At 42.4% G+C, this 26,064-nt stretch overlaps 1 protein-coding gene across 1 annotated transcript in view; it reads left to right on the top strand.

The window, feature by feature from the left end:
* Window positions 1-26,064, top strand: part of LOC117507809 (membrane-associated guanylate kinase, WW and PDZ domain-containing protein 1-like) — a 467,280-nt gene that overhangs the window by 212,233 nt on the left and 228,983 nt on the right. The window contains exon 2 of the mRNA XM_034167605.1: window positions 6,510-6,626. Within this exon, the coding sequence (XP_034023496.1) occupies window positions 6,510-6,626 (117 nt within the window). The remainder of the gene's footprint in view (window positions 1-6,509; window positions 6,627-26,064) is intronic.

Here is a 26,064-nt window from a genome sequence, read left to right as displayed (position 1 = left end):
TACTTTGGATTACTTTGTATGAACCTACAATCATTCTGACTGCTAATGCTAAGTGGTCTTCTGTAATATGCTAACAAACTCAATCATCTTATTAAACGCACACAGTTTCCATGGAAACAGAGGGCCTTTTATGCCGGGTTGTTTGCCCAAGACAACCAAAAATGGTCTTGGCAGCCACACGATGACTGTACATAAATCACTTGAGCAATAAATAACATATAATGAATGTTTGTTGTTGATTGAAGCAGTATTGTCTCTGAATTTGGATTGCCACATTGCCATATTTATGAAGTAAATTGTCATTTTCTTTTGTGCGGCAGCATCTCCAATAACACTCTTCAGTCTTGCTTAGAGAGCCTAATTAGATATGGAATCACTGCCTGGTTTGGTAACCTTACAGTTCAACTTAAAACTAGGTTGTCTAACATGCACAAAACAGCAATGAATATAATTGGTATGGAAAAATATGAGTCCATGGAGAAACTGTATAACCAGTCAGTTATGACAGGCAACAAAAATCTGCTCAGACTCCACTCACCCACTGTCCTCAGAGTATGAACTTCTCTCTTCAGGAAGAAGATTTCGTATACCAAAGTGTAAAATGAATCGTCTCAAATTATCATTTGTTCCATTTTCTATCAAACTGCTAAACAATGCAAGTAACGAGTGCAATAGAACGATGTGCATTAAACTTCAGCACTTTAGCACCTGACACTTTTCTCAGCACGTTAAATAGTTGAATGTCTCTGTGTTGTCATTGTAATGTATTTCCTGATTTTAGTCTAGATTTTAATTCTTGTGTTTTTATGTGATTTGTGTCCTTTTGTAAATTGTTCTCTGCCCTGTGAAGCGATAATGTAGTGCAACGCCTAAGACAAATTTCCATAATGGGACAATAAAGTTGACCTTGACCTTGTACTATGTTTTCACATCAGTCACAGTGCCTGTTGTTTGTAAGTGCACATACACACACATGGACACTTTCCTGCCATGCTGGCCTTCAGTAGCCGAATGTGTGTCTGAGGTGAAGATAGTCTTGCAGTGGGAGGCCTGATTCACAGTGTTGGCTGTAATGCTAGCAGCCCCAGATTTGGCTAGTAAGAGAGGGAGAGTCTGCAGCCAAATAACCTTCCAAGTGACAATGATTAGTATATATATGTTCACAGTTATGTGCTCAGCATCAAACATTGCTGTGAGTGCAGCACAGACCTGTGCATTCTTCAGCACCTAACTGTGAGGCCTTTTGACACTTTACTACAAACTGCGCAGCCTCCAGTGTGACCAGAGTCAAATTTGGCACTGTTCTGTAAAGATATTAGGTTCAGCTCTCTGTGTCTGTAATCTAACTGCCATTGGAGGTCAGTCCTCACACAGGTTGGGGAATTGATGGATGCTGCAGCAGACTCTCTGAACACAGTGGTATGTTTTTCTTCTCTGCACTGCGTTACCCTATGAGATGTGTTCATCATCCCTTACAGGGCAGCGCCCAGATCTAAACCTGAGGTGCCTCATGTGGTTTGGCACCTAAAACATCCTTTCCTGCACAAGATTGGACATGTTTCACTGCTGTTGAGGGAGCTTGGAGACCTCCACACTGCAGTGATTGCTTTGCCTGAGGTGGAAAGACCTGGAAGTGGCCAGATCTTAGTGGTTATAGGGACGTTTGGTCCGTTCACCCCAATCGTCAGTGTAAGTGGCAGATACTGAAGCAGACCAGCTCCTTCTATTTTGAATTTTTAGATATACCTATTTGGAAAAGCTACCATTCCAACAGGCTGATACAAGGTTCTCACCAGCATTATAACAGCGTAAATTACACTGCAGTTGGTCCGTTACGTTGTTTTTGAGGATGTGTAAGGGGAAAATAATCATTTCTCTGCGTTGATTGTGGACCTGCTGGTTCCGATAAGAAGTACCGCGTCCACAATTAAAGATGTCAGTTGTGACTCACCTTTTCTGATGATTAAAGTCTCTAAACGGGACTCTTTCTATGAGAATTGTCCACCGCTTCACACGGACAGTTTTTATTCATCCATCATTAACATGCCTTTTTTGTGGGGCAGCCGATGACACATTTCTCTCCCGTAGACTGGGACATTAATATCTCCTGCTTCTCTGGTTCGTAAACTAAAGTTAGTGTCCCTCATGAAAATAATAACAATAATGATAATATCATCTGCTCCGTGTGTGTTGTGGGATTTGCTGTGGCTCTCTCCCAAGTAAAGCTGGAAAGACGGATCATTCTGCAATCAATAACTTCAAAGCAAATTGCCATTTTAAATCAAATGACACCTCTTTCCAAGCACTGTAAAACAGACAGAATGCCACAACCAACCAAAGCTGTTTTTCCCCAAAATGAGATTTCCTCCATTCTGTCGGGGAGCACTTATCCTGGTGTCAAAGTCTCAGCACTCCAGGCTGACCACAGCTGTGCAGCAGCGCTTCAGCGCGAGTATTGTAGGGGAGACCGGGGCCAAAGTCACATTTTTCACATTTATATCCTTCTGAAAAACTATTGCCTGCATTTTAAGAGCGAAATGTTGTTAAGTAAAGCCATAATTTTTTTAAGTCTTTGTTATAGCCTTACTAGGCAGCACGGTGGTTTAGTGGTTAGCACTGTTGCCTCCCAGCGAGAAGGTCATGGGTTCAATTCCCGCCTATGGCCTTTCTGTGTGGAGTTTGCATGTTCTCCCCGTGTGTGTGTGTGTGGGTTTCCTCCAGGGGGTCCGGTTTCCTCCCACATCCAAAGACATTCAGGTTAGTTGGATTGGAATCTTTAAATTGTCCATAGGTGTGCGAGTGGGTGTGAATGTGTTCATTTGTGTGTTTGTGGTCCTGCGACAGACTGGCGTCCTGTCCTGGGTGTACCCCGTCTTGCGCTCTGACTGCTGGGATAGGCTCCAGCTCCCCGCAACCCTTGATTGGACTAAGCGGTTGAAGATGTGTGTGTGTGTGTGTGTGTGTGTGTATATATAGCCTTACTTTAAAGCCAAAACAAATGAGGCATCAGGCCAAAACATGGAAGAGTGTGGAAGATGCTAATTTATACACGGCAGTTTACTATAGAAAATCCTTACAAATGTTTTTTTTCTTTTTTACTTCAAGATTCATTTCTGATTACTCTACATTTTAAAGTAAAAAAAAAAACACAAAAGAAGGCCCTTTATAAGCCCATAAAGCAAAAGCTTCCGCGGGGTCGAAGATTAAGTAGTCCCTGAATCCCCAGCTTCTTAAGGTGATTTTTCCATCCCATTATGCTGAGAAAAAAATCCTGCTGAGAACCCTGTGATAATTCCGGACACGTTACGGTGAAGGAGTGTGTGTGTAGCCCAGACACTGAACTGTTGTCAGTGAGTCTCTGTCATTTTTATTTGCCGTGAAAGTTTTCTGTCATTCTTATCATTTAAATTCCACAGGCGGCAGACACGTCAGGGGCCAGTGGCGGCATCACCTCCATGACGGCGAGGCTACAGACACTACATCCCAGTGCTTTCATTGCTATCTCTGGGAATTTTCACCATGTTTCCCTTTCAACATCCTTCCCACTTTCAAGCAGTTTGTTGATTGTAAAACAAGAGATAATAAGACAATCGATCTGCTGTATGCCAATGACGTCTTTCACGGGCATCCATCCCACTCACTGGTTCAGATATGTCCATGACATATGGGTTAAAATCAAGCAACAGGAGGTTGAGGACTTTACAGAACACATCAACTCGATGGACTCCAATATCAAGTTCCCACGTGAGGATGCCAGAAACAACCATTTACCCTTCTTGGACTGTGATGTTACAATTGGGGAAAACAGGCAGCTCCAGACAGGGGTTTACAGAAAACCCATTCACACTGACCAATATCTGCTCTTTGGCTCAAACCACCCTCTTGAACACAAGTTCAGGGTGATCAGGACTTTTTTAACACAGAGCCCTACATGTGCCCACAACTGCGGAGGGAAGAGCTAAAGAACAACAACTTGTCCGGAAAGCCCTCACGGTATGTGGGTACCCACGATGGTCCCTGAACAAAGTGCAGAAGTTCCAGAGAACAAAGTGACCAGATAGACAAGAGACAGAGACAAGAAGAAGAGTGTCTCTCCCTTATCTAGCAGGAGTAGGGGAAAAACTACAGAGGATCTTCAGACAGCACAAAATCCCAGTTTACTTTAAACCTGTTAACACCTTGAGACAGAAATTAGTTCACCCTAAGGACAGGATCCCTAGTTGCAAACAGAACAATGTAGTGTATTCTATCAGATGTCAGGAAAACTGTAACAAACACTACATAGGTGAGACTAAGCAACCTTTGCACAAAAAGCTATACCAGCATCACAGAGAGGGCGCCAGTGGACCTCAGTCTGCAGTTCATCTCCACCTTAAAGACAGTAACCACACGTTTGAGGACAAGGAAGTTAAAATCTTAGCCAAAGAGAAGAAATGGTTTGAGAGAGGGGTGAAAGAGGCATTCTATGTGAAACAGTTGAAACCCAGCCTTAACTGAGGAGGGGGTCTGAGACACACTTTGTCCCCTGTTTAAAATGGGGTACTCAGATAAAAGCAGTTTCAGTCTTTTGTTCATGGTAATGAGTCATTCACGCCATCAGGAGAGGCGTCAGTCCCATTGTTAGGAGGGACAGCTACCCTGTCATTAAGAGGGTGCTAACTAGAGCACAGTAGGTGCTAATTAAAGCAATTGTTTAGTCACTAGCCAATAGCAGTCGGCCTCTCGGTAGGAGGCGTCTGGTTAGGTTTAAAACTCCAGCTTTTGTGGCTTCTGTTTGTTCTTCTCGACAAGGGTGAGACAAAAGTCAGACTACCAGAGCAAGAATTTTACCTGAGGAAGCTTCTGCGATTTGAAGCGAAACGTCCTCGCGTCAAGCAACACAGTCCAGTCGAAGATTCAAGCTTCTCTACTAAACAAACTGGGCCGCACTATAAACACAGATGCTGTGTATAAGAAAGGTCAGAGCTGGCTGTACTTCTTCTGGAGGCTCAGATCTTTTAATGTTTTTCAATACACTGGGGGAAATAAGTATTTGATCCACTGTAAATTTTGCAGGTTTTCCTACTTACAAAGAATGTAGTGGACCCTAACACTGACATCCTGTCAGAGCACCTTCAGTCGTAGACTGAGACCACCGTGGTGCACCACAAAATGACACAGGAGGTCTTTCCTACCTGTGGCAATCAGACTGTATAATTCGTCCCTCTTCTGCAGGACGAATACACGATGAACAGAGTTATTCAGTCATTCAGAGTTATGTGGAATATTGTCAAACATCTTGTGCAATATATCTTCTAGTCACTTTGCATAAATTTGTTGTTATAGTAAAAAAAATTTCTGTTGAACACTAAGACTTTCTGTAATTGTGTATTTAACTAACCATTGTTTATTGTTTCTGTACGCTGGCAAAATAATTTCCTTTGGAATAAATAAAGGTGTTCATTCATTATCTTTATGTTTATTCCAAATATAACATAAACATTACATTAGTCAACACGATTTTTCTTGCATGGAGTTTTTCCAATGGATTTTGGGTAATTTGGGGGCACTGAATCCAAATCTGGTGTTAGATTTTGCCAGTCACATCACATTTTTTTAAGATATGACAACATATTTCTCGTATCAAGCATTGACGCAAAAGCTGCAGTCTTGCACACCTCTTCGGTGCCATAAACGATATTACGGCTTTTGTTCACATTTTGCAAACCTGGTTTAAAAACTTTGATTTTGAAGCTGCTTTTGTGCATGATTAGTGGCGTCAACCTTGTGAGTGAATGAGCAACGTTTGTGTAATCCATCAATATGGAACATGCAGATTGCAAAATATGTTATGTGATAGAGGAAATCTGTGTTCAGATTTGGTTTCAGCACCCCGAAATTACTCTAAATCAGTTCTCAAAGTCCGTGCAAGAATTTTTTATTTATTTATTTTTTTTTTGCGCCAGCGTTATCAAGGACATGTTGAAGTCTTGACTTTAAAATAAAAAAATTCAACTGTTTTAAATGTTTTTCATTCGTATATATTGTAGGCGTGGGCTAATTGAGCCAAAGCTTGAGAAATTTATTGATCTCAGCCATGTATGGATTGACTTGAGTGCTGCAATCATTAATCAAGCACAGAAATTCCACTGTCCTGCCTACATTCACTGCAGAGGGCTGTTCTGATTATCCACTGCTCTGGTCAGTTTTTCTAAAACGAACATCGTAATTTAATATTAGCTTAAACTGTAACTGCATCAAAATATCTCAGCAGCCAAACATGCATGGCTCTGCTTCATTCATGCCTGCTGCTTGCAGGATGCAGCCACCCAGAGAAATAATCTGCCGTCATTTTGGCATCATACCATGAAATAATGAACAGTTTTACTGAACGTTCTACAACTGAGAAATAAGGCACAGACATGGAAAGTGTAAAAACAATCCTTTTGTTGGTTTGGACCTACCAACTACTAAATTTAGATGTTTGATGCCATTACCATACATTTTCTTGTTTGTGTCTACAATAATAGGAAGCAAGTTGAACAAGGACCTGAGACACTTCCTGAGCCAGCGCTTCCAGAAGCTCTCCCCTGATCACGAGCTGCAGCAGACTATCCGAGACAATCTCTACCGCCATGCCATGCCTTGTGAGTGCACAGTTGTAATTCTACTTCCTTTGTCTTTACTTTCAATCAACTGTGTTGTTACTTTTTCGTGACTCTTGTGTCTTCTCAACTTTCTGGCATGCAGATACATACATAACAACGTGCTACATTTTCTTCATGCAATGCCCTACAGAAAAGTGTTGAAGCTCAAACGTCATTTTGGGTCTGGGATGATGCACTGGGGCCGCGCATCAACACATCCACCACACCATAAAACTACTCCACATCCTGGATGACAACCAGCCAGGCACACAACTGCTCCATCACCACCCACCACTTGTACATGAAATCTCAAATGACTGCTAATGTACCATATCCGTGTATTGGAACACCCAGCACAAATTTCTGCCTGAAAAGGGGGTGGGTGGCTGCACAAGCACACGGCCAGTATTACATTCGTCAAACAGCCTGTTGCTCCATATAATTCAGTAAAATGTCTGATTTTGCATTCCAACGCATAGATACGGTAAATTATTCTGTGAGCGTTTTGGAGAAATTTGAATTGGGTAACTGAGAATCAACAGTGTTGCTGCTGTGCATGATCAGTTACAGATCTATGTACTTATTGAGTACAGCTTTGACTTGCACAGGAGCAGCATGCATGCAGAGAGTTTATAATGAGTGGCTTATTATACTGATTGTTTAGGTCTCATCTGTGCATAGCTCCATTTGCCTTTTGACCAACACTTGGCAGCGAGCCATTCTGATTACTTCATTTCCTACTTGGAAAGAATACCACATTGTGGGTACATCTGTCTTTTCATACGTCATCCTCACTCGAGTGCCTGCATCTGGAGCCCACAACAAGCTCAGCAACAATTCACCTTCCAGTCATTAGATCAGCATTTGTTTTTACCAATATTGTCTGATTAGTGAATGAAAAATCTTACCACAAAGTAGTGAATGGGTTCTTTCCTGTTTGTGGGGGCAAGAACAACAATTATTAACGGAACCATGGCTTCATGTAAGTCTCACATCCTCCATCTAACCAGTGGCAAACCTCCAAAGGCACATTTGTTTTTGAATGCTATACATTTCTCTTTGAGCTGCTGCTGCTGCTGCTGCTGATTAAAGTGTTTGATCCGATGCAGACAATGCCAAACACAATGAATATCACTTACTCAGAAATGACAACAAAGTAGTAAATATAACTGCGAAGTCTCCCACCTACCACAACAGGCTATGGGAACACACCAGGCACACCTCAATAGTTTTTTTCTACAAAGCACCTTGATATATTTGTCTTGTAGATGTGCGTCTTAATTTTGACAATGTGTCTTAATTTTAGCAGTGTGTCAGAAGTTTAAAAAAGTGCACCACTGATACAACACAAGTTCATGACAGAGGGCACTCAAAAGATGGTGTTTTATTATAAAAAAAAAAAGTCATCTCCCTAACAGTATAATTTGCAATGGAATTACTCATTTTGGAGAACTCACAAACAGTGCAGTCTAGACCACACAGAGCACATTACACACATAGCTCAATTTAAGGGCCCCTTCACACTGAATACAAAAGACGCGAAACTGGAAGAAAATCTGCGAACCAAACATGAAATGGGGAATCACAATCCATGGTGTGTGTGCACGAACACAGTGCGAACAGCTGGGATGTGTTGCACCACATTGCGCCGCTGATGTGAATAAAAGCCAGCTGTATAATTAGTGAATATCACTGGGTTGCTATAAATATTAAATAAAAGGGGATGCAATACAGAAACCTGGCGGTTAAATAACCCTTGTTAAATAAAAATAAATGCCACTCACGGGATTTAAACCTGCAGTTTACAAAAGCTCTGATTACCAGACGGAAACTTTACCAATGTGCGACAATCCCAGTCTTATAACAGGAGCATAAATTGGCTAAAATCAACAAGCAGATATGTCTTTTTTTCAAAAAAGAGAAAACAGTGCCATGATAACTGACTAAACGACGTTTGTTACAGCGTATTTCTGCTGATACGTGACTGAAAGTGGCATATTTGTTACACTGTTGGCTTGTCCTGTGGCGCCCCGCTCACAGAACACGCGTCGGGCTGGGCCAATGCGCATGTCCTGTCAGACAGACATGACATTCAGATCACCTGCTGCGTGCCCACTTGAACGGATGGTCCGTTTCAGCTGGGACAGCCTGTCAGTCTGCTCGCTGTGCGCGCTCTAAAGCCCGTCGCAAAAGCGGTATATGTTTTTATGTATTTCCACGTTCCTCGTTTATTGCGGGAGTTACGTTCTAAAAATAGCCCGCGATAGGTGAATTCCGCGAAGTAGCGTTATTTTTTTTACAATTATTATAGATGTTTTAAGGCTGTAAAACCCCTCACTACACACATTTTCTCACTTTTATCTCCTGTGTAAACACTCTCAAAGTTCAAACCTTAGTAGAAAAATAAGTCCAGTATTATAGAATGAAACCAAAGATCAAAACCTGTTTTCAGGCCCAAACATTTGTTTGAGAAATAAAAATAGAACGTTTTCCTATAAATAATTATGATGACTTTTAGAACTAACAAATTTAAACGGTCAACCTACGAGGTTGGACACATAAGAAATTATTAATAGTAACTGACCAGTATTTCACAGTTCCTCTGATCGCGCCTCTTCGTCGTGGCGCCGCGGCGCATCTTCTTTTTCCACCTCGGTGCAGGTATCTTTTTTCGAGTAATATGGGTAGTTGTTGGCGCTCTTTTTTTCTTCTGAGCGAGAACATTCTTATAAACAGACACACGCAGAACAAAATGCGCGTGCTTTTTCTTTGCTGCTGGAGCGCTCTGCATCAAAACAGCGAGTGTAGTCTCTGGACCTGTTGCCAGATTTTGGCTGCAGCTCAGCACAGCAGACAGTTAAAAAAAAGAAGAAGCATGCAAAATTGCACTAAAAAAAAATCCGCGAAACAGCAAGACCGCGAAAGGTGAACCGCGATATAGCGAGGGACCACTGTACACGAATGGTTGTGACTACAGGTGTACGAAGAGTTAGAGGCGGCTCCGATTTTTCACAAATGACATGTAATTCCTCCTTTGTGCGCTAGTCGGCTTCAATCGTGTTATTTGTGAAGGGGTCCTAACTAATGTGCATGCTCTGTACCTTGTCCAGTGTAGGCCTGCTGACATGTTTAGTCTGACTTGCAGATTTAAATGCCAATTAAATAACGATGAGTCTATTTTTCTGTGGTGCGCTCGAGCTGACTGCCATGTCGGCAACAACACGCAGGTGCACCCGTTTCACTGACACAACTTTTCAATTTAACAATTGCTACTAATATTATTATTACTCTTTGGATAATACAGTCCACTCAGCAACATTAAAAATGTGTCTGGTTTCACGCCTTATTGATGAACATGAGTCAGGGTCAGAATGCAAAGCCGCAAAATGTTTCCTTGAAAGTGTCTCCATGAAATCCTTATGCATACAGCATGAGTGATTGATAAATTGTGAATTTATTTGATTTGTGTGGGACATGTTTTATATGGCCTTATATGAGGAGGTGAGTGAAATGCTCAGTAATTTGTAGCATCTGAATGTGGAATGTGGACATCCATGCATTCTGCACCTTTCATCCTCTTTAATATGATCCACAGACAGTACCTCAGATTGTATCAGTCTTGTGTCAATGCAAACGTTTGTGTGAAAGGAGTTTTTCAGCATTTGTAAAGCATGGAGGAACGATACATTTAAAAAAATTTTTTTGTGTGTGTGCAGATGAAACATCAAAATACACCTGTTTTTGTATGTATGACAGGTGGCCTTGCCATGCATGCATTATGATTGATTGATAAATCCTTTATTGCATAGTTTATTCAGGCAAGACAAGCTTTATGCAGCTTTATATATGGAGGTGCAGGGAACTCCTCCTGTCCAGCATTTAGTTCTGCATTTTACCTCCACCTTAAAAATAAATAAATAAATAATTCAAACATGTCTGTCTGGTTTTCACACTCACTTCCAAGATAATGAATCAACATTGCTCCATCATGAACATGACTCTGAAATAGATCCTTAATGGTGTTGAAACTGCATCCACCGCATGATCTTTGTCCAAGTCCAAACAACACACAGAGGCTGCTTGTCTCATACAATTTTTTTAAAATCGGCATAAACATGTCGCATCTCTTCGGACACATCCACGATGACACAGTGGTGCAGTGAGAATCTATATCATAATTGCCAAGTGGCCTCTGTGTGTGTGTGTGTGTGTGTGTGTGTGTGTGTGTGTGTGTGTGTGTGTGTGTGTGTGTGTGTGTGTGTGTGTGTGTGTGTGTGTGTGTGTGTGTGTGTGTGTGTGTGTGTGTGTGTGTGTGTGTTAGCTAACAACACTGAACAATGGACATTATGCTGCAATTCACCATGGGAGTTCAGGGTTTTGGGGTTTTAAATATTGCTATTTTGGTTCATGTTAATTTAACAATGTTGTTAGTGTTATTAATTTGTTTTTTTGGTAGTTCATTTGGTTTATTCAGTTTAGTTAACTGTCATGTTGCTATTACTATGAGTAAGAAGGACAGTGCATTTGATGTCTTCCGCAACATCTGTTTGTGGGTGTGTAAAAATGAAAGCATGCATAATTTCTTCTCTGTCTGCATATATAGTGATGGTATATGCCAAAACTGGGAGAAAGGACCATTTTTTATATCCAGTGTAATCTTGCATGACAAATAACATATTGTGCATAAGTAAACGTGTGCATGTGTGCCCTTCACCTGCCCTTCTTGATCTGCCTATAACATTTTATTTAAAGTTAACAGACAATTTCTGTCAAGAAGGTCTTAACACCAAAACAACATAGAGACAGACAAGAACAAAAGACAAGTGGTAACAGTAATAACAGTGAGGTGATGTAATTTGTGAAACACCAAAGTGGCAGAATCTCCAAGATACAACGTACCAGGACAAACAACCGCAAATGAACATGCAGTGACAGTAACGGTCTGTTGTCTTATTAGTGAAGATCCATACACCTTTTTCAGGACACCAGAGTCTTGATCCTCTAGAGAACACCCAGAACCTAATTGTGGTGATGGTCACCAACAGTGGACCATCCACGTACAGAGACCCCCATCACAGCTGAATATCCGATCACTGCTATGGCTGGTGTATTGGGCCAAGACCCAAGTACAGAAACTTACTTATATGACATGGACCACTCCGGCATGACAGGAGCCACAAGGGTGAGTGCACGTACCTTGACGGGAATGGATCTAGGATGCAGAGCCCCAGGGGAAACCAGGAGAACCAGGGCAGCAGAAGGGGCCAGGGAGGGTACCTACCAGGGCCAATGGAGCAGCCCCATGAACCGCCAGGGGAGTAGCCCAGGCAGAACCCAGATGCACTCTACCACACTACATGGACCACAGTGGAGCAGCGGCGGGTGGGGGGTGAAGTTGAGGATCCAGCACAACCAATCCTCAAGCACGGGCAGGGACTGCCGAGCTGATGAGGGCAAGACCCATCCCCCAGACGAGTGGCAGAACCAATACGTCCAGAGTCAGGCTGCATGCGATAGAAATAAAGTGTATGTATCAAAATGGCAGGGCAGGAGTGGCAGATGGAGGCTGCTGTAGGAGACTGCAGCATACTGCTGCGCAACAGTCTACCCTGCAAAACCAGCACCAACACCTGACCCAAACGTAAATGAACCCTAGAATGTGCTACTTAATATCCAATATAAAGTGTGTGCAAGCACTAAGGTAGTGAAGTACATTAAAGGATCTAACATGTGAGGCCGAATCCCACATGGCCGGTGGAAGGGGGAGGCACAGTGCAGGAAGCAGGCCCCATGCCTTGATCACGCAGGAACCCACAACCCACTACCAGACCCAAGGGAGGTGCCAGGACAACCACAAGATGGGGAGGCAGCGGACAGTCCTGCAGGAGCATCAGAAGCCCCATAGAGAGAACCAACCAACAGGGGTCCAGGGAGCCAGGCAGCCAGAGAATGATGAGCCATCCTGCAGGGCAATCCCCCAACCAAGGGAAGGCATGAAATGAGGCCCGGGTACGGCCGCAACAGCCAAGGTACCGGAGGGAGAGAGATGGGCCCCACAGACCCCAAGGGAGAGTTGGAGGCAGGGAAGGCCACGCACGAGCCTGGCCCCGGAGAGAGGCAACCCCCTCCCCACCCAGGAACTGGGCCAACAGCCAGCAGAGCAGGCCACACCCACACCTGCATATGCAAATGCAATTTCAACCACAGACAAACTGAGGAGAGCTGACATTTGCTGTTTGGTATGCTTATTTTTGCTTATGTATTTTGGGTCAATGATGAACGCCACCGAAATGGAACAGTGCTAGGACTACTATTTTTGGAGAAACTATCGATATTAGCTAACAACACTGAAAAATGGACGTTGATATTTCCATTATGGACTTGCACACCAATCCATCAGGGGGTGGTAAATCATCAATATATTATAAGCGTGCATGCGTGAGTGAGTTTGAGTAAGTTCAATGTAAGTACAAAATATAATTGTAAATATGTTAAAAATGCATACATGACACAAGAAAGTTCCATTTAAAATCAAATTGCAAAATAGAAGTAATTATATAATAGTAATAATAATTATTAATAGTGTATATGTGACAACAAGAACCTAAACAATTTCTAAATACATTAAGGCAGTAAATTAACATTAAAACTGATTGAAATGACTCAATGACACACCCTTCCAACTCAAGCAAGCTTTGCTTAATTTAGTACCACCCTTGAAAAATGTCACCTACCTAATTTATAAACACTACCCAATCTAGAGTCCATGGATCCCCACGTGCAACACAATAGTGTTATATGTATCTCTGGCAGACAGACCAACTGCCCAGTGTTTCCTACACATCAGGGACATTTTTCATCACTGTCATAATCCCAGTTGTGGTAGGTTAGTTCATCCCTTTAGAGGTGAAACAATGAATTTTGATGCATGATAGATGATTTTTTTTTTTTTTTTAATTTGTTTGATTCTGTATCCACTTGTCTGTCCCAATCAGAACGAAAGGTCGGAACTGGAAACACCTGCCGGCTTTCGTCACCAAATGTCTCAATTGGGAAGATGGAGAGAGAAGGAAAAAAAGAGGGAAAAGTCCAAGAGTAGAGAAGTGCAATTACAGAAATGACCAGACTATGTGAATGTGCGATGTTTTAAATAATGTGTTTTCTGCTTTAAATGTCAAATTAAAAATGAAAGGTTAAATTTCCAAATTCCAAATTTCATCAGTTAATTCTGCGTCACTGTTAAAATGAACTTGACTGATCTTGTTTCTTTTTTTCACCTTTTTTCCCTAATGTGTGTGGCAGTCAATTATCCGAAACACATTCAGAATCTCTTTTATTATTATGTCATTACGTTCAACCTCTGAGCATGTTTACAAAGGAAATGAATGTGAAGCTCTTTCTCATTCTTTTACAGCAGTGTTGAACATATCACAGAAGTACACTGCACTTTCCACTGCAAATAATGTCTAAAATGTGCACATCTGAGCAGATGCATTTTTTGCAATGATAAATTAGTGCTTTCAAACATATTTCAAGCATCAGCAAGATGATTTTAAAGGTGAGCAAGAGTTAACTGAAGCCAGTAACTCCAGAGCATTCGTAAGTTTGGAAATGGCTGCATTAATTAAATGTATTATTTGCAGTTCATTTTAGAATTGAAATGGGACAGCTCATTTCCCAAACCCCATTTTATTTTTAATGGTTCTTTTCTTTTCTTTTCTTTTCTCCTAGTTTATTTAAGGATCTCTCAGACAAATTGCTATCTGTGTTTTGGAGGCCTTTTTGAGAGACTTTATCTGCATTACCTCCTGGGCCATATGTCAACACTGGTGGAGGGCGTGGGTGTGGCTGTAATGCCCATTGGTCTCTGAAACACTTGCAAAATCCTCATGTTTTTAGCAGTAAACACAGCATGCAAGTGTCCCCAGTTAGAATGTTTTAAAGCACTAATTGTTTTTTTTAATCATACACTTGTAAAAGGTGAGAAATCTCTGTGGAATACTAATTGTAGAATCTCTTTGTTGAAACTTGTATTCACTTTTTTATACCACATGCAAGCAAATGTTTGAGGGAGTTTATAAGAATCACTCTGTCCTTTTGTCCTTGAGTCTTTTAAATGCAACTCCTCCTAAACCAGTTGTTGGATTTCAGTCAAAATTCACACCATGCTAACACACCTTATGACAGATATGTGTGTCTAAAATCATATTTTTCAAGTCCAGTTGTGCTCAAACGTTTACATACTCTGGCAGAATTTTTTGGGGGGTGCGTCGGCATTTTTCAGAGAATGTGAATGATAACACAAAAACTTTTTTTTCACTTCATGGTTAGTGGTTGGGTGAAGCCATTTATTGTCAGACAACTGTGTTTATGCTCATTAAATCATAATGACAACAGGAACTACCCAAATCACCCTGATCAAAAGTTTACATACCCCAGTTCTTAATACTGTGTATTGCCCCCTTTAATATCAATGACAGCTTGGAGTCTTATGCAGTAGTTGTGGACGAGACTCTTTTATGTTCTGTGATGGTAAAGCTGCCATTCTTCTTGGCAACATACCTCCAATTCTTGTAAATTCCTGGGCTGTTTTGCTTGAATTGCACATTTGAGATCACCCAGAGTGGGTCAGTGATATTGAGGTCAGGAGACTGAGATGGCCACTCCAGAACCTTCACTTTATTTTGCTCTAGCCAATGACAGGTTGACTTGGCCTTGTGTTTTGGATCGTTGTCATGCTGGAACATCCAAGTACGTCCCATGTACACCTTCTGGGCTGATAAGTCCAAAGTTTCCTCCAGTATGCTGCATTCATTCTGCAATCAATTTTGACCACGTTTCTAGTGCCTTTGTAGCTCACACATCCCCAAAACATCAGCGATCCGCCTCTGTGCTTCACAGTAGCAGTGGTGCACCTTTTATTTATTTCACTCTTCTAAATGAGACAGGACAAATAATATCAGTTGTTAAAATCGTTGACAAGTTGACAAGTTAAAACATAAAGGTGCACATACAACATGTACAACTAACATCTCCTATTATCTGAATGGAAATTCTCGGTTTGGAAAATGTTATTGTGATGGTATATGCCAAAACTGGGAGAAAGAACCATTTTTTTATATCCAGTTTGATTTTGCAAGACAGATAACATATTGTGCATAAGTAAACATGTGCATGTGTGCTCTTCACCTGCCCTTCTTGATCTGCCTATAATGTTTTATTTAAAGCTAACAGACAATTTCTGCCAAGAAGGTCTTTACACCAAAACAACATAGAGAAAGACAAAAACAAAAGACAAGTGGTAACAGTAATAACAGTAAGGTGATGTCATTTGTGAAACACCAAACTGGCGGAATCCCCATGATACAACGTACCAGGACAAACAATCGCACATGAACATGCAGTAACAGTAATGGTCTGTTGTCTTATTAGTGAAGATCCATACACGTATTCCAGGACACCAGAGTCTTGATCCTCTAGAGAACACCCAGAACCTAATTGTGGCGATGGTCACCAACAGTGGACCATCCACGTACAGAGACCCCCATCACAGCTGAATATCCGATCACTAATATGGCTGGTGTAATGGGCCAAGACCCAAGTACAGAAACTTACCATATGACATGGACCACTCCGGCATGACAGGAGCCACAAGGGTGAGTGCACGTACCTTGACGGTAATGGATCCAGCACAACCAATCCTCAGGCACGGGCAGGGACCGCCGAGCTGACGAGGGCAAGACCCATCCCCCAGATGAGTGGCAGAACCAATATGTCCAAAGTCAGGCTGCATGCAATAGAAATAAAGTGTATGTATCAAAATGCCATTATTGTTAAATATTTAAAAATGTTTTAGTCCTATTTGGTAATTATTTAGCCATATGCAATGTTCAGGCTGCAACATTCAGGCTTCCTTCTTCTCATAAGAAGCAGTGACAGACAAAGCCTCCATTCATGCATGACTAAGCATGAGCCTACTGGAGACACCCTCCTGAACACTCCTGATTCGCATTCTCAGTCCCTTGCATATCTTTTCATATCCCTTTCCTGTTTTATACAGTTGAGTTACCTTTTCTTTGACAATTCTTTTGTTTTCTGTATGACTCAGAAGCCAGAAACGTCAGTGCAGCACTGGATGAAAGATGGAAGGGCCTGTCAGGAGCGCGCGCGCACACACACACACACACACACACACACACACACACACACACACACACACACACACACACACACACACACACACACACACACACACTACAAGCAAACAGATCACAGGTGAGGATGGTTTTGTAGCCATTCAAACCCATTTGTGTCAACTTGTGTGTATGTTATCAGGCCAAAATCACTAGGATATGAAAACTTTTGATCAGGGTCATTTGGTTAGTTTCTGTTGTCATTATGATTTAAAAGCACAGTTGTTTGACAATAAATGGCTCCACCTAACCACTAACCATGAGTGAAAGAAAGGTTTTTGTGTCATCATTCATATCCTCTGAAAAATGGCCAAAAAATCAAATATTCTGCCAGGATATGTACAGTTGTGTTCAAAAGTTTACATACCCTAACAGAATTTTTTGCTTTTTTGGTCATTTTTAAGAGAATATGAATGACAACTTCTTCTTTGTCTTTTGGCTGTTCCCGTTAGGGGTCGCCACAGCAGATCAATCGTTTCCATCTCACCCTGTCCTCTGTATCTTCGTCTGTCACACCAACCACCTGCATGTCCTCTCTCAGCACATCCATGAACCTCCTCTTTGGTCTCCCTCTTCTCCTCCTGCCTGGTGGCTCCATCCTCAGCATCCTTCTCCCTATATACCCTGGGTCCCTCCTCTGCACATGTCCAAACCATCTCAATCTCGCCTCTCTGACTTTGTCTCCAAACCGTCCCACCTGAGCTGTCCCTCTGATATGTTCGTTCCTAATCTTGTCCATTCTTGTCACTCCCAAGGAGAATCTCAACATCTTCAGCTCTGCCACCTCCAGCTCTGCCTCCTGTCTTTTTATTAGTGCCATTGTCTCTAAACCATACAACATAGCTGGTCTCACTACTGTTTTGTAAACTTTCCCCTTCACCCTTGCTGATATTCTTCGGTCACAAATCACTCCTGCCACCTTTCTCCACCCACTCCACCCTGCCTGCACTCTCTTGTTCACCTCTCTACCACACTCTCCATTACTTTGAACAGTTGACCCCAAATATTTAAACTCATCTACATTCACCACTTCTACTCCTTGTAACTGCACTATTCCACTGGGCTCCCTCTCATTCATACACATGTACTCAGTCTTGCTTCTACTGACTTTCATTCCCCTTCTCTCCAAAGCATATCTCCACTTCTCCAGACTAGACTCAACTTGCTCTCTACTCTCACTACAGATCACAATGTCATTTGCAAACATCATAGTCCATGGGGACTTCTGTCTGATCTCATCCTTCAACCTGTCCATCACCACTGCAAACAAGAAAGGACGCAGAGCTGATCCTTGGTGTAATCCCACCTCCACCTTGAATGAGTCTGTCATTCCTACTGCGCATCTCACCGCTGTCACACTATTCTTGTACATGTCCTGCACTACCCTGACATACTTCTCTGCAACTCCAGACTTCCTCATACAATGCCACAACTCTTCTCTTGGCACTCTATCATAAGCTTTTTCTAAGTCCACAAACACACAATGTAACTCTTTATGTCCTTCTCTGTACTTTTCCAACAGTATTCTCAGAGAAAACATTGCATCTGTAGTGCTCTTTCTCGGCATGAAACCATATTGCTGCTCACAGATCTTCACCTGTTTTCTAAGCCTAGTTTCTACTACTCTTTCCCATAACTTCATGCTGTGGCTGATCAGCTTTATGCCTCTGTAGTTACTGCAGCTCTGCACATCACCCTTGTTCTTGAAAATAGGAACCAGCACACTTCGTCTCCACTCCTCAGGCATGTTCTCACTTTCCAAGATTTTATTAAACAATCTGGTTAGAAACTCTACTGCCATCTCTCCTAGACATTTCCATGCCTCCACTGGAATGTCATCTGGACCGACTGCCTTTCCACTCTTCATCCTCTTCATAGCAGCCCTCACTTCTTCCTTGCTAATCTCTTGTACTTCCTGATTTACTCTCACCACATCATCCAGCCTTTTCTCTCGCTCATTTTCTTTATTCATCAACTCTTCAAAATATTCCCTCCACCTTCTCAGCACACACTCCTCACTTGTCAGCACATTACCATGTGCATCTTTTACCACCCTAACCTGCTGCACATCCTTTCCAGCTCTGTCCCTTTGTCTGGCCAATCGGTACAAGTCCTTTTCTCCTTCCTTACTATTCAACTTCTTGTACAGCTCGCAATATGCCTTTTCCTTTGCTTTTGCCACTTCTCTTTTCGCCTTACGCCGCATCTTCTTGTACTCCTGTCTACTTTCTTCATCTCTCCGACTATCCCAAAACTTTTTCGCCAACCTCTTTCTCCTTATGCTTTCCTGGACCTCTTCATTCCACCACCAAGTCTCCTTGTCTTCCTTCCACTGTCCAGATGTCATATCCAGTACTGTCCTAGCTGTCTCCCTCACCACATCTGCAGTACTTTTCCAGTTGTCCAAAATTGCTTCCCCTCCAACCAGTGCTTCTCTCACCTGCTCGCTAAATTTCACACAACAGTCTTCCTCCTTCAGCTTCCACCATCTGATCCTTTGTTGAGCTCTCACTCTCTTCTTCTTCTTTACCTCTAAAGTCATCCTACAAACAACCATCCTGTGCTGTCTAGTGACACTCTCTCCTGCTACCACCTTACAGTCTGTGATTTCTTTTAGCTTGCATCTCCTATAAAGAATGTAGTCCACCTGTGTGCACCTTCCTCCACTCTTATATGTTACCCTGTGCTCCTCCCTTTTCTTAAAGTAGGTATTCACCACAGCCATTTCCATCCTTTTTGCAAAATCAACTACCATCTGTCCTTCCCCATTCCTATCCTTGATACCATATTTACCCATTACTTCCTCATCACCTCTGTTCCCTTCACCAACATGCCCATTGAAGTCTGCTCCTATCACCACTCTTTCATGCTTGGGCACACTCTCCACCACCTCATCTAACACACTCCAGAAATCTTCTTTCTCCTTCATCTCACAACCAACCTGTGGGGCATATGCACTGATGATATTCATCATCACCCCTTCAATTTCCAACTTCACACTCATCACCCTGTCAGACACTCGCTTAACCTCCAACACACTTTTAACATACTTTTCCTTTAAAACGACCCCAACACCATTTCTCTTCCTGTCCTCACCATGGTACAACAACTTGTACCCACCGCCGATGCTCCTGCTCTTACTTCCTTCCACTTGGTCTCTTGCACACACAATATGTCTACCTTTCTCCTCTCCATCATATCAGCCAGCTCTCTCCCTTTACCAGTCATACTACCAACATTCAAAGTCCCCACTCTCATTTCAATCAATCAATCAATCAATTTTTTTATATAGCGCCAAATCACAACAAACAGTTGCCCCAAGGCGCTTTATATTGTAAGGCAAGGCCATATAATAATTATGTAAAACCCCAACGGTCAAAACGACCCCCTGTGAGCAAGCACTTGGCTACAGTGGGAAGGAAAAACTCCCTTTTAACAGGAAGAAACCTCCAGCAGAACCAGGCTCAGGGTGGGGCAGTCTTCTGCTGGGACTGGTTGGGGCTGAGGGAGAGAACCAGGAAAAAGACATGCTGTGGAGGGGAGCAGGGATCGATCACTAATGATTAAATGCAGAGTGGTGCATACAGAGCAAAAAGAGAAAGAAACAGTGCATCATGGGAACCCCCCAGCAGTCTACGTCTATAGCAGCATAACTAAGGGATGGTTCAGGGTCACCTGATCCAGCCCTAACTATAAGCTTTAGCAAGAAGGAAAGTTTTAAGCCTAATCTTAAAAGTAGAGAGGGTGTCTGTCTCCCTGATCCGAATTGGGAGCTGGTTCCACAGGAGAGGAGCCTGAAAGCTGAAGGCTCTGCCTCCCACTTTCCACCCTTCTAGTTTTCTTCTTCTCCCGCTGTTCGTGGCAACGTTTTCCTCCTCTTCTTCATCGTCTTTGCCCAGCAGTAGCCCGATTTCCACTGGCACCCTGTTGTGCAATAGCACCGGTGGCGGACGTTGTTAACCCGTGCCGCGACCGATCCGGTATGGGAATTCGATTCTGAGTCTGCATAGTTCAGTTGGCTTGTTTTACGCCAGATGCCCTTCCTGACACAACCCTCCTCATTTATCCGGGCTTGGGACCGGCACTCAGAATGTACTGGCTGCACACTCCATGTGGCTGAGTTAGAATATGAATGACAACACAAAAACTTTTTTTTTCATTCATGGTTAGTGGTTGGGTGAAGCCATTTATTGTCAACCAACTGTGTTTCTTCTTTTTTAAATCAAAATGACAAGAGAACTACCCAAATGAACCTGATCAAAAGTTTACATACCCCTGTTCTTAATACTGTGTATTGCCCCCTTTAGCATCAGTGACAGCTTGGAGTCTTTTGTGGTAGTTGTGGACGAGGCTTTCTGATGGTAAAGCTGCCACTGAATATGTTTCGGACTTTATTTACATCAGTTACAAAGAAGTACAAACAATATGGCACTCTATGGTAAATCTGAATGGAATAGACAATTCTCAAAAACTGAGTGACTGTGCAAGAAGTAGAAGAGTGAGGAAAGCCACCAAGACACCCAGATAACCCAGAAGAAGTTATAGGCTTATGTGGCTGTGATTGGAGAAATTATGCACAATGCAAGCTTTGCATTTTGTATAACCAGTTATCCATCTTCATGATGAAGTGGTATAGAGGAGGATTTTCTTAAAAAGAAGACCTGAAAGTTTAGCTACAAATTGCCAGAAGGTACATCTGAGATGCAAGCCTGGATTTGATCTGTTTTGGTGAAAGAAAATCCTTCTCTGCTCTACTCCACTATGAAGCTAAAAGTAGTGATGCAAAATGCTATTGCCCCCACGACCCGATCATGGATAAGCGGTTGAACATGCGTAATTTTAACTGTATTGTGGTGGTGTAGAGTCAAAATTACAAAAAAATTTCACTGTCCACTAGCTTTGTACCTGCAAAACCTGGCAGTTGTTTGTTGGAATGCTGAGTTAAAAGCATCATGACAGGAAATGTCCATGATTTGTTGGTATTGGGTGAGTTTTATCCTCTCTGCCTTTCTGTGCACAGTGCCTCAGTAAATAAAAGTGACATGTGAATTTTGACAAAGGTTTCTAGTTGGCAAAACGTGTGACAATCCACAGGAGTAGGAATACTGTTTTGTCTTTGAAGTAAAATTTAAATTCCTCTACTTGTCTCAACATGGACATGAAATATAAATTGAAGAAATACAAATTACTAAAGTCTTCATCGTGTACCAGCACTTTTGGAGAGCTAATTTCACATCAGTTTAAACAAAACCAGCATTGTTAATTAACACTGATGCTGCATTAATGTCATGTGTATTGAGTCTTAGAAGGAAAGGTGATGTAACACAGTGGTAAACATACCACTGTCCCAGCTTTTTTGAAACGTGTTGCAGGCATCCATTTCAAAATGAACAAATATTTGCACAAAAACTTTTTTCAGTTTGAACATTAAATATGTTGTCTTTGTGGTATATTCAATTGAATATAGGATGAAGAGGATTTGCAAATCATTGTATTCTGTTTTAATTTACATTTTACACAACGTCCCAACTTAATTGGAATTGGGGTTGTATATGAGAAAGAGGTTATAGTTACACACACGAAACGGAGCTTGCAGCTAGCTAGACCAGCCTGTGACGTCACTGTGTTGCTCTAGTCTATTTGGCTGTCATCCCCGCCCCTCCAAAAAAAAAAGAATGAAACAGAATGTGACTTTTTAACCCCTTAAAATAGGTCAAGGTTGGCCATCTTTGTACTTGTCAAAGGTCTGTGTCCCAAGAATGTTCCCTATGAATTTGAAGACTTTAGGCCTTAATTGGACTGAACTTATGCTGAGCACAGACAGACGGACGGACGGACGGATGCAAAATCTTCACAGTGCCCAATGGCCATAATTGATGGCCTCAGGTAAAAATTAAAAGTTTGAGCACTCCAGCACTACTCCAAGGCATTCATCAACTTCATGTGTGGTCACCTTATCCGCACAATCAGCGTTTCTCATCTTTCATTATCCCTGCCACCCCCTTCCCTCTCTGGCCTGCTTTTGTTGCTGACCCCCCTCCCCTTTCCCCTTGTTAGGACCCCACCCCTTCCTGCTTCACAACACCACTACATTTCGTCCTCTTGCAGCTACTGCTGCCATTCTTGTTCTCTTGCTTATTTCCCCCTCTAGAAGTCATCTGCAGCAAGGAAAGGATGGTGCATGTGTGATACACACCAGGTTATAAATCTCACCACTCTGTGTCTGAAGCCTTGAAAAGAGATATTGCTCTGGTCTCGCCTCCATCAGGACAAGTAGCAGGAATGTCTACTCTGGTTGTTGTGATGCTGACAGCATGTTCTCTGCATCTTAAGAGGGCAAGAGTTGCAATCACGTGTGTGATGAATTGCAGGGCTACCAGCAGCAACCATTGTACGACACGTATATAGGCTGTGAGGGCGGCATGGAGGCAGGTGGGGGCTGGATCCTGGGGGACAGAGATGGGGGTGGGGTGGAGTTTTGGTGTGGGAGTGGGGCAAGAAGGGGGATGGGTGGAGATATTAGGATGGAGAGATGCAAAAACACATGTTCCAATGAGTGCTGGCTGCAGCTACCACGGGCAAACACTTAAATACACATATTTGTTTTTATCAGTTGCATTTGTAGGTGGTTGTATATTACTAGCTTGGTAAAGTTCCAGAACACATCTTGCGAGGTGATGGTCTAGTGGTTAAGCGTTGGGCTTGAGACCAGAGGATCCTCGGTTCAAATCCCAGCCTGATTGGAAAAATCACTAAGGGCCCTTGTGCAAGGTCCTTAATCCCCTAGTTGCTCCCGATGTTTAGTGAGTGCCTTGTATGGCAGCACCCTGACATCGGGGTGAATGTGAGGCATTATTGTAAAGTGCTTTGAGCGTCTGATGCAGATGGAAAAGTGCTATACGAGGGCTGTCAATAAAGTATAGGTCCTTTTTTATTTTTTCAAAAACTATATGGATTTCATTCATATGTTTTTACGTCAGACATGCTTGAACCCTCGTGCGCATGCGTGAGTTTTTCCACGCCTGTCGGTGACGTCATTCGCCTGTGAGCACTCCTTGTGGGAGGAGTCGTCCAGCCCCTCGTCGGAATTCCTTTGTCTGAAAAGTTGCTGAGAGACTGGCGCTTTGTTTGATCAAAATTTTTTCTAAACCTGTGAGACACATCGAAGTGGACACGGTTCGAAAAATTAAGCTGGTTTTCAGTGAAAATTTTAACGGCTGATGAGAGATTTTGAGGTGATACTGTCGCTTTAAGGACTTCCCACGGTGGGAGACGTCGCACAGCGCTCTCAGGCGCCATCGTCAGCCTGTTTCAAGCTGAAAACCTCCACATTTCAGGCTCTATTGATCCAGGACGTCGTGAGAGAACAGAGAAGTTTCAGAAGAAGTCAGTTTCAGCATTTTATCCGGATATTCCACTGTTAAAGGAGATTTTTTTAATGAAAGACGCAGCCGACGCGGTGCGGCGGCACAGGAAAAACACCTCCGTGTTGATAACCATTTGTAAAATCCAGGCGGCTTTTGATGACTTTCAGTGGAGTGAGTATATGAGAAATTGTTTAACAGCAGGACATGTTCCAACTTGTCCTTAAGGCTTCCAACAGAGGTGTTTTTCCTGTGGCGGAGCATCGCGGCGGCTGCGAGCCGACGCTGCAATCCATCCGCACGTCTTTCATTAAAAAAATCTCCTTTAACAGTGGAATATCCGGATAAAATGCTGAAACCGACTTCTTCTGAAACTTCTCTGTTCTCTCACGACGTCCTGGATCAATAGAGCCTGAAATGTGGAGGTTTTCAGCTTGAAACAGGCCGACGACGGCGCCTGAGAGCGCTGCACGACGTCTCGCACCGTGGGAAGTCCTTAAAGCGACAGTATCACCTCAAAATCTCTCATCAGCCGTTAAAATTTTCACTGAAAACCAGCTTAATTTTTCGAACCGTGTCCACTTCGATGTGTCTCACAGGTTTAGAAAAAATTTTGATCAAACAAAGCGCCAGTCTCTCAGCAACTTCTCAGACAAAGGAATTCTGACAAGGGGCTGGATGACTCCTCCCACAAGGAGTACTCACAGGCGAATGACGTCACCGACAGGCGTGGAAAAACTCACGCATGCGCACGAGGGTTCAAGCATGTCTGACGTAAAAACATATGAATGAAATCCATATAGTTTTTGAAAAAAATAAAAAGGACCTATACTTTATTGACAGACCTCGTATAAATGCAATCCATTTAACACATCCACCGATGCAATCATGTGTCACCTGAACAAAAGGCTGTTACCATGAAAATGACCATTCCAGAATAGCAGGCGGTACACCAAGAATGCAAAAAGAAGACTAAAAAAGTTGTTGCTGAACACAATGTTACATGTTAATTCATTGACTTTTGTCCTGTTTTTGTTGCTTAGCTATACTAACTTGCTTTGGAAATGGGTTTTTCACTTGCTGCAGCTTAATCATAAGAACTGTGTGATGAAAATAAAAAGGAGATGAAAGAGTGCAGCTGGGAACAGATTTTGCATTGTAAAATCATTAAATAATGACACAGGGAGTGACTGATGGGAGGAGTCTCCCAGATAGTCTTGCTTGCATTAGATGCACATTTGCATTCATGTAGGATGGAATGATTAATGCAGAATGAGCAAGCAAAACATTTGCCCAGATGAATGCAGTGTGGGATGTCCTTATACAACTATAGGCACATGTATTTTTTTTTTTGGCATATGCAAAAGACCCCTAGCTGTTACAGGAAAAAAATGATTGTAGATCATGACTCCTTAGATTTGCCAATCAGAAACTTAAAACTGTGAAGCACATTGAATAAGATGGATTCTCATGCAGGTGACATTGCTCATACCAGGTCATTGGTCTTCACAGAGAAATGCATAAAAAATGTTAAATTTTAGCAGTTTATGTTCCAAGTATTGATTACCTTACAAATATAAGAGGAAAGCAAAAGTTTGACCAAAGACATAGTACATTGTTTTTATTTTATAAACTATTCCTGGAGTTATCGTGTCACTACACACAATTTTACGCTTGTTTTCCACCTATGATATGATTCATTTATTTCCGATCTGCTCATCCATCCATTTTCCACTGTGATCAGGTCACAGTGTCAGGTCAGATAAGCTGTCCTACCCCTACAGCTCCTCCTGGACTGTTCCAATATAGACTCATCCTGGGGGTATTGTAATAAAATGACAGTACCTCAGCGGCATGTACGTTTCTACAAGAAGGAGCAGA

The sequence above is a fragment of the Thalassophryne amazonica genome, chromosome 3 (genome assembly GCF_902500255.1).
Source record: "Thalassophryne amazonica chromosome 3, fThaAma1.1, whole genome shotgun sequence".
NCBI classification, from domain to species: domain Eukaryota; kingdom Metazoa; phylum Chordata; class Actinopteri; order Batrachoidiformes; family Batrachoididae; genus Thalassophryne; species Thalassophryne amazonica.
This window is presented reverse-complemented; position numbering and strand designations above follow the sequence as displayed.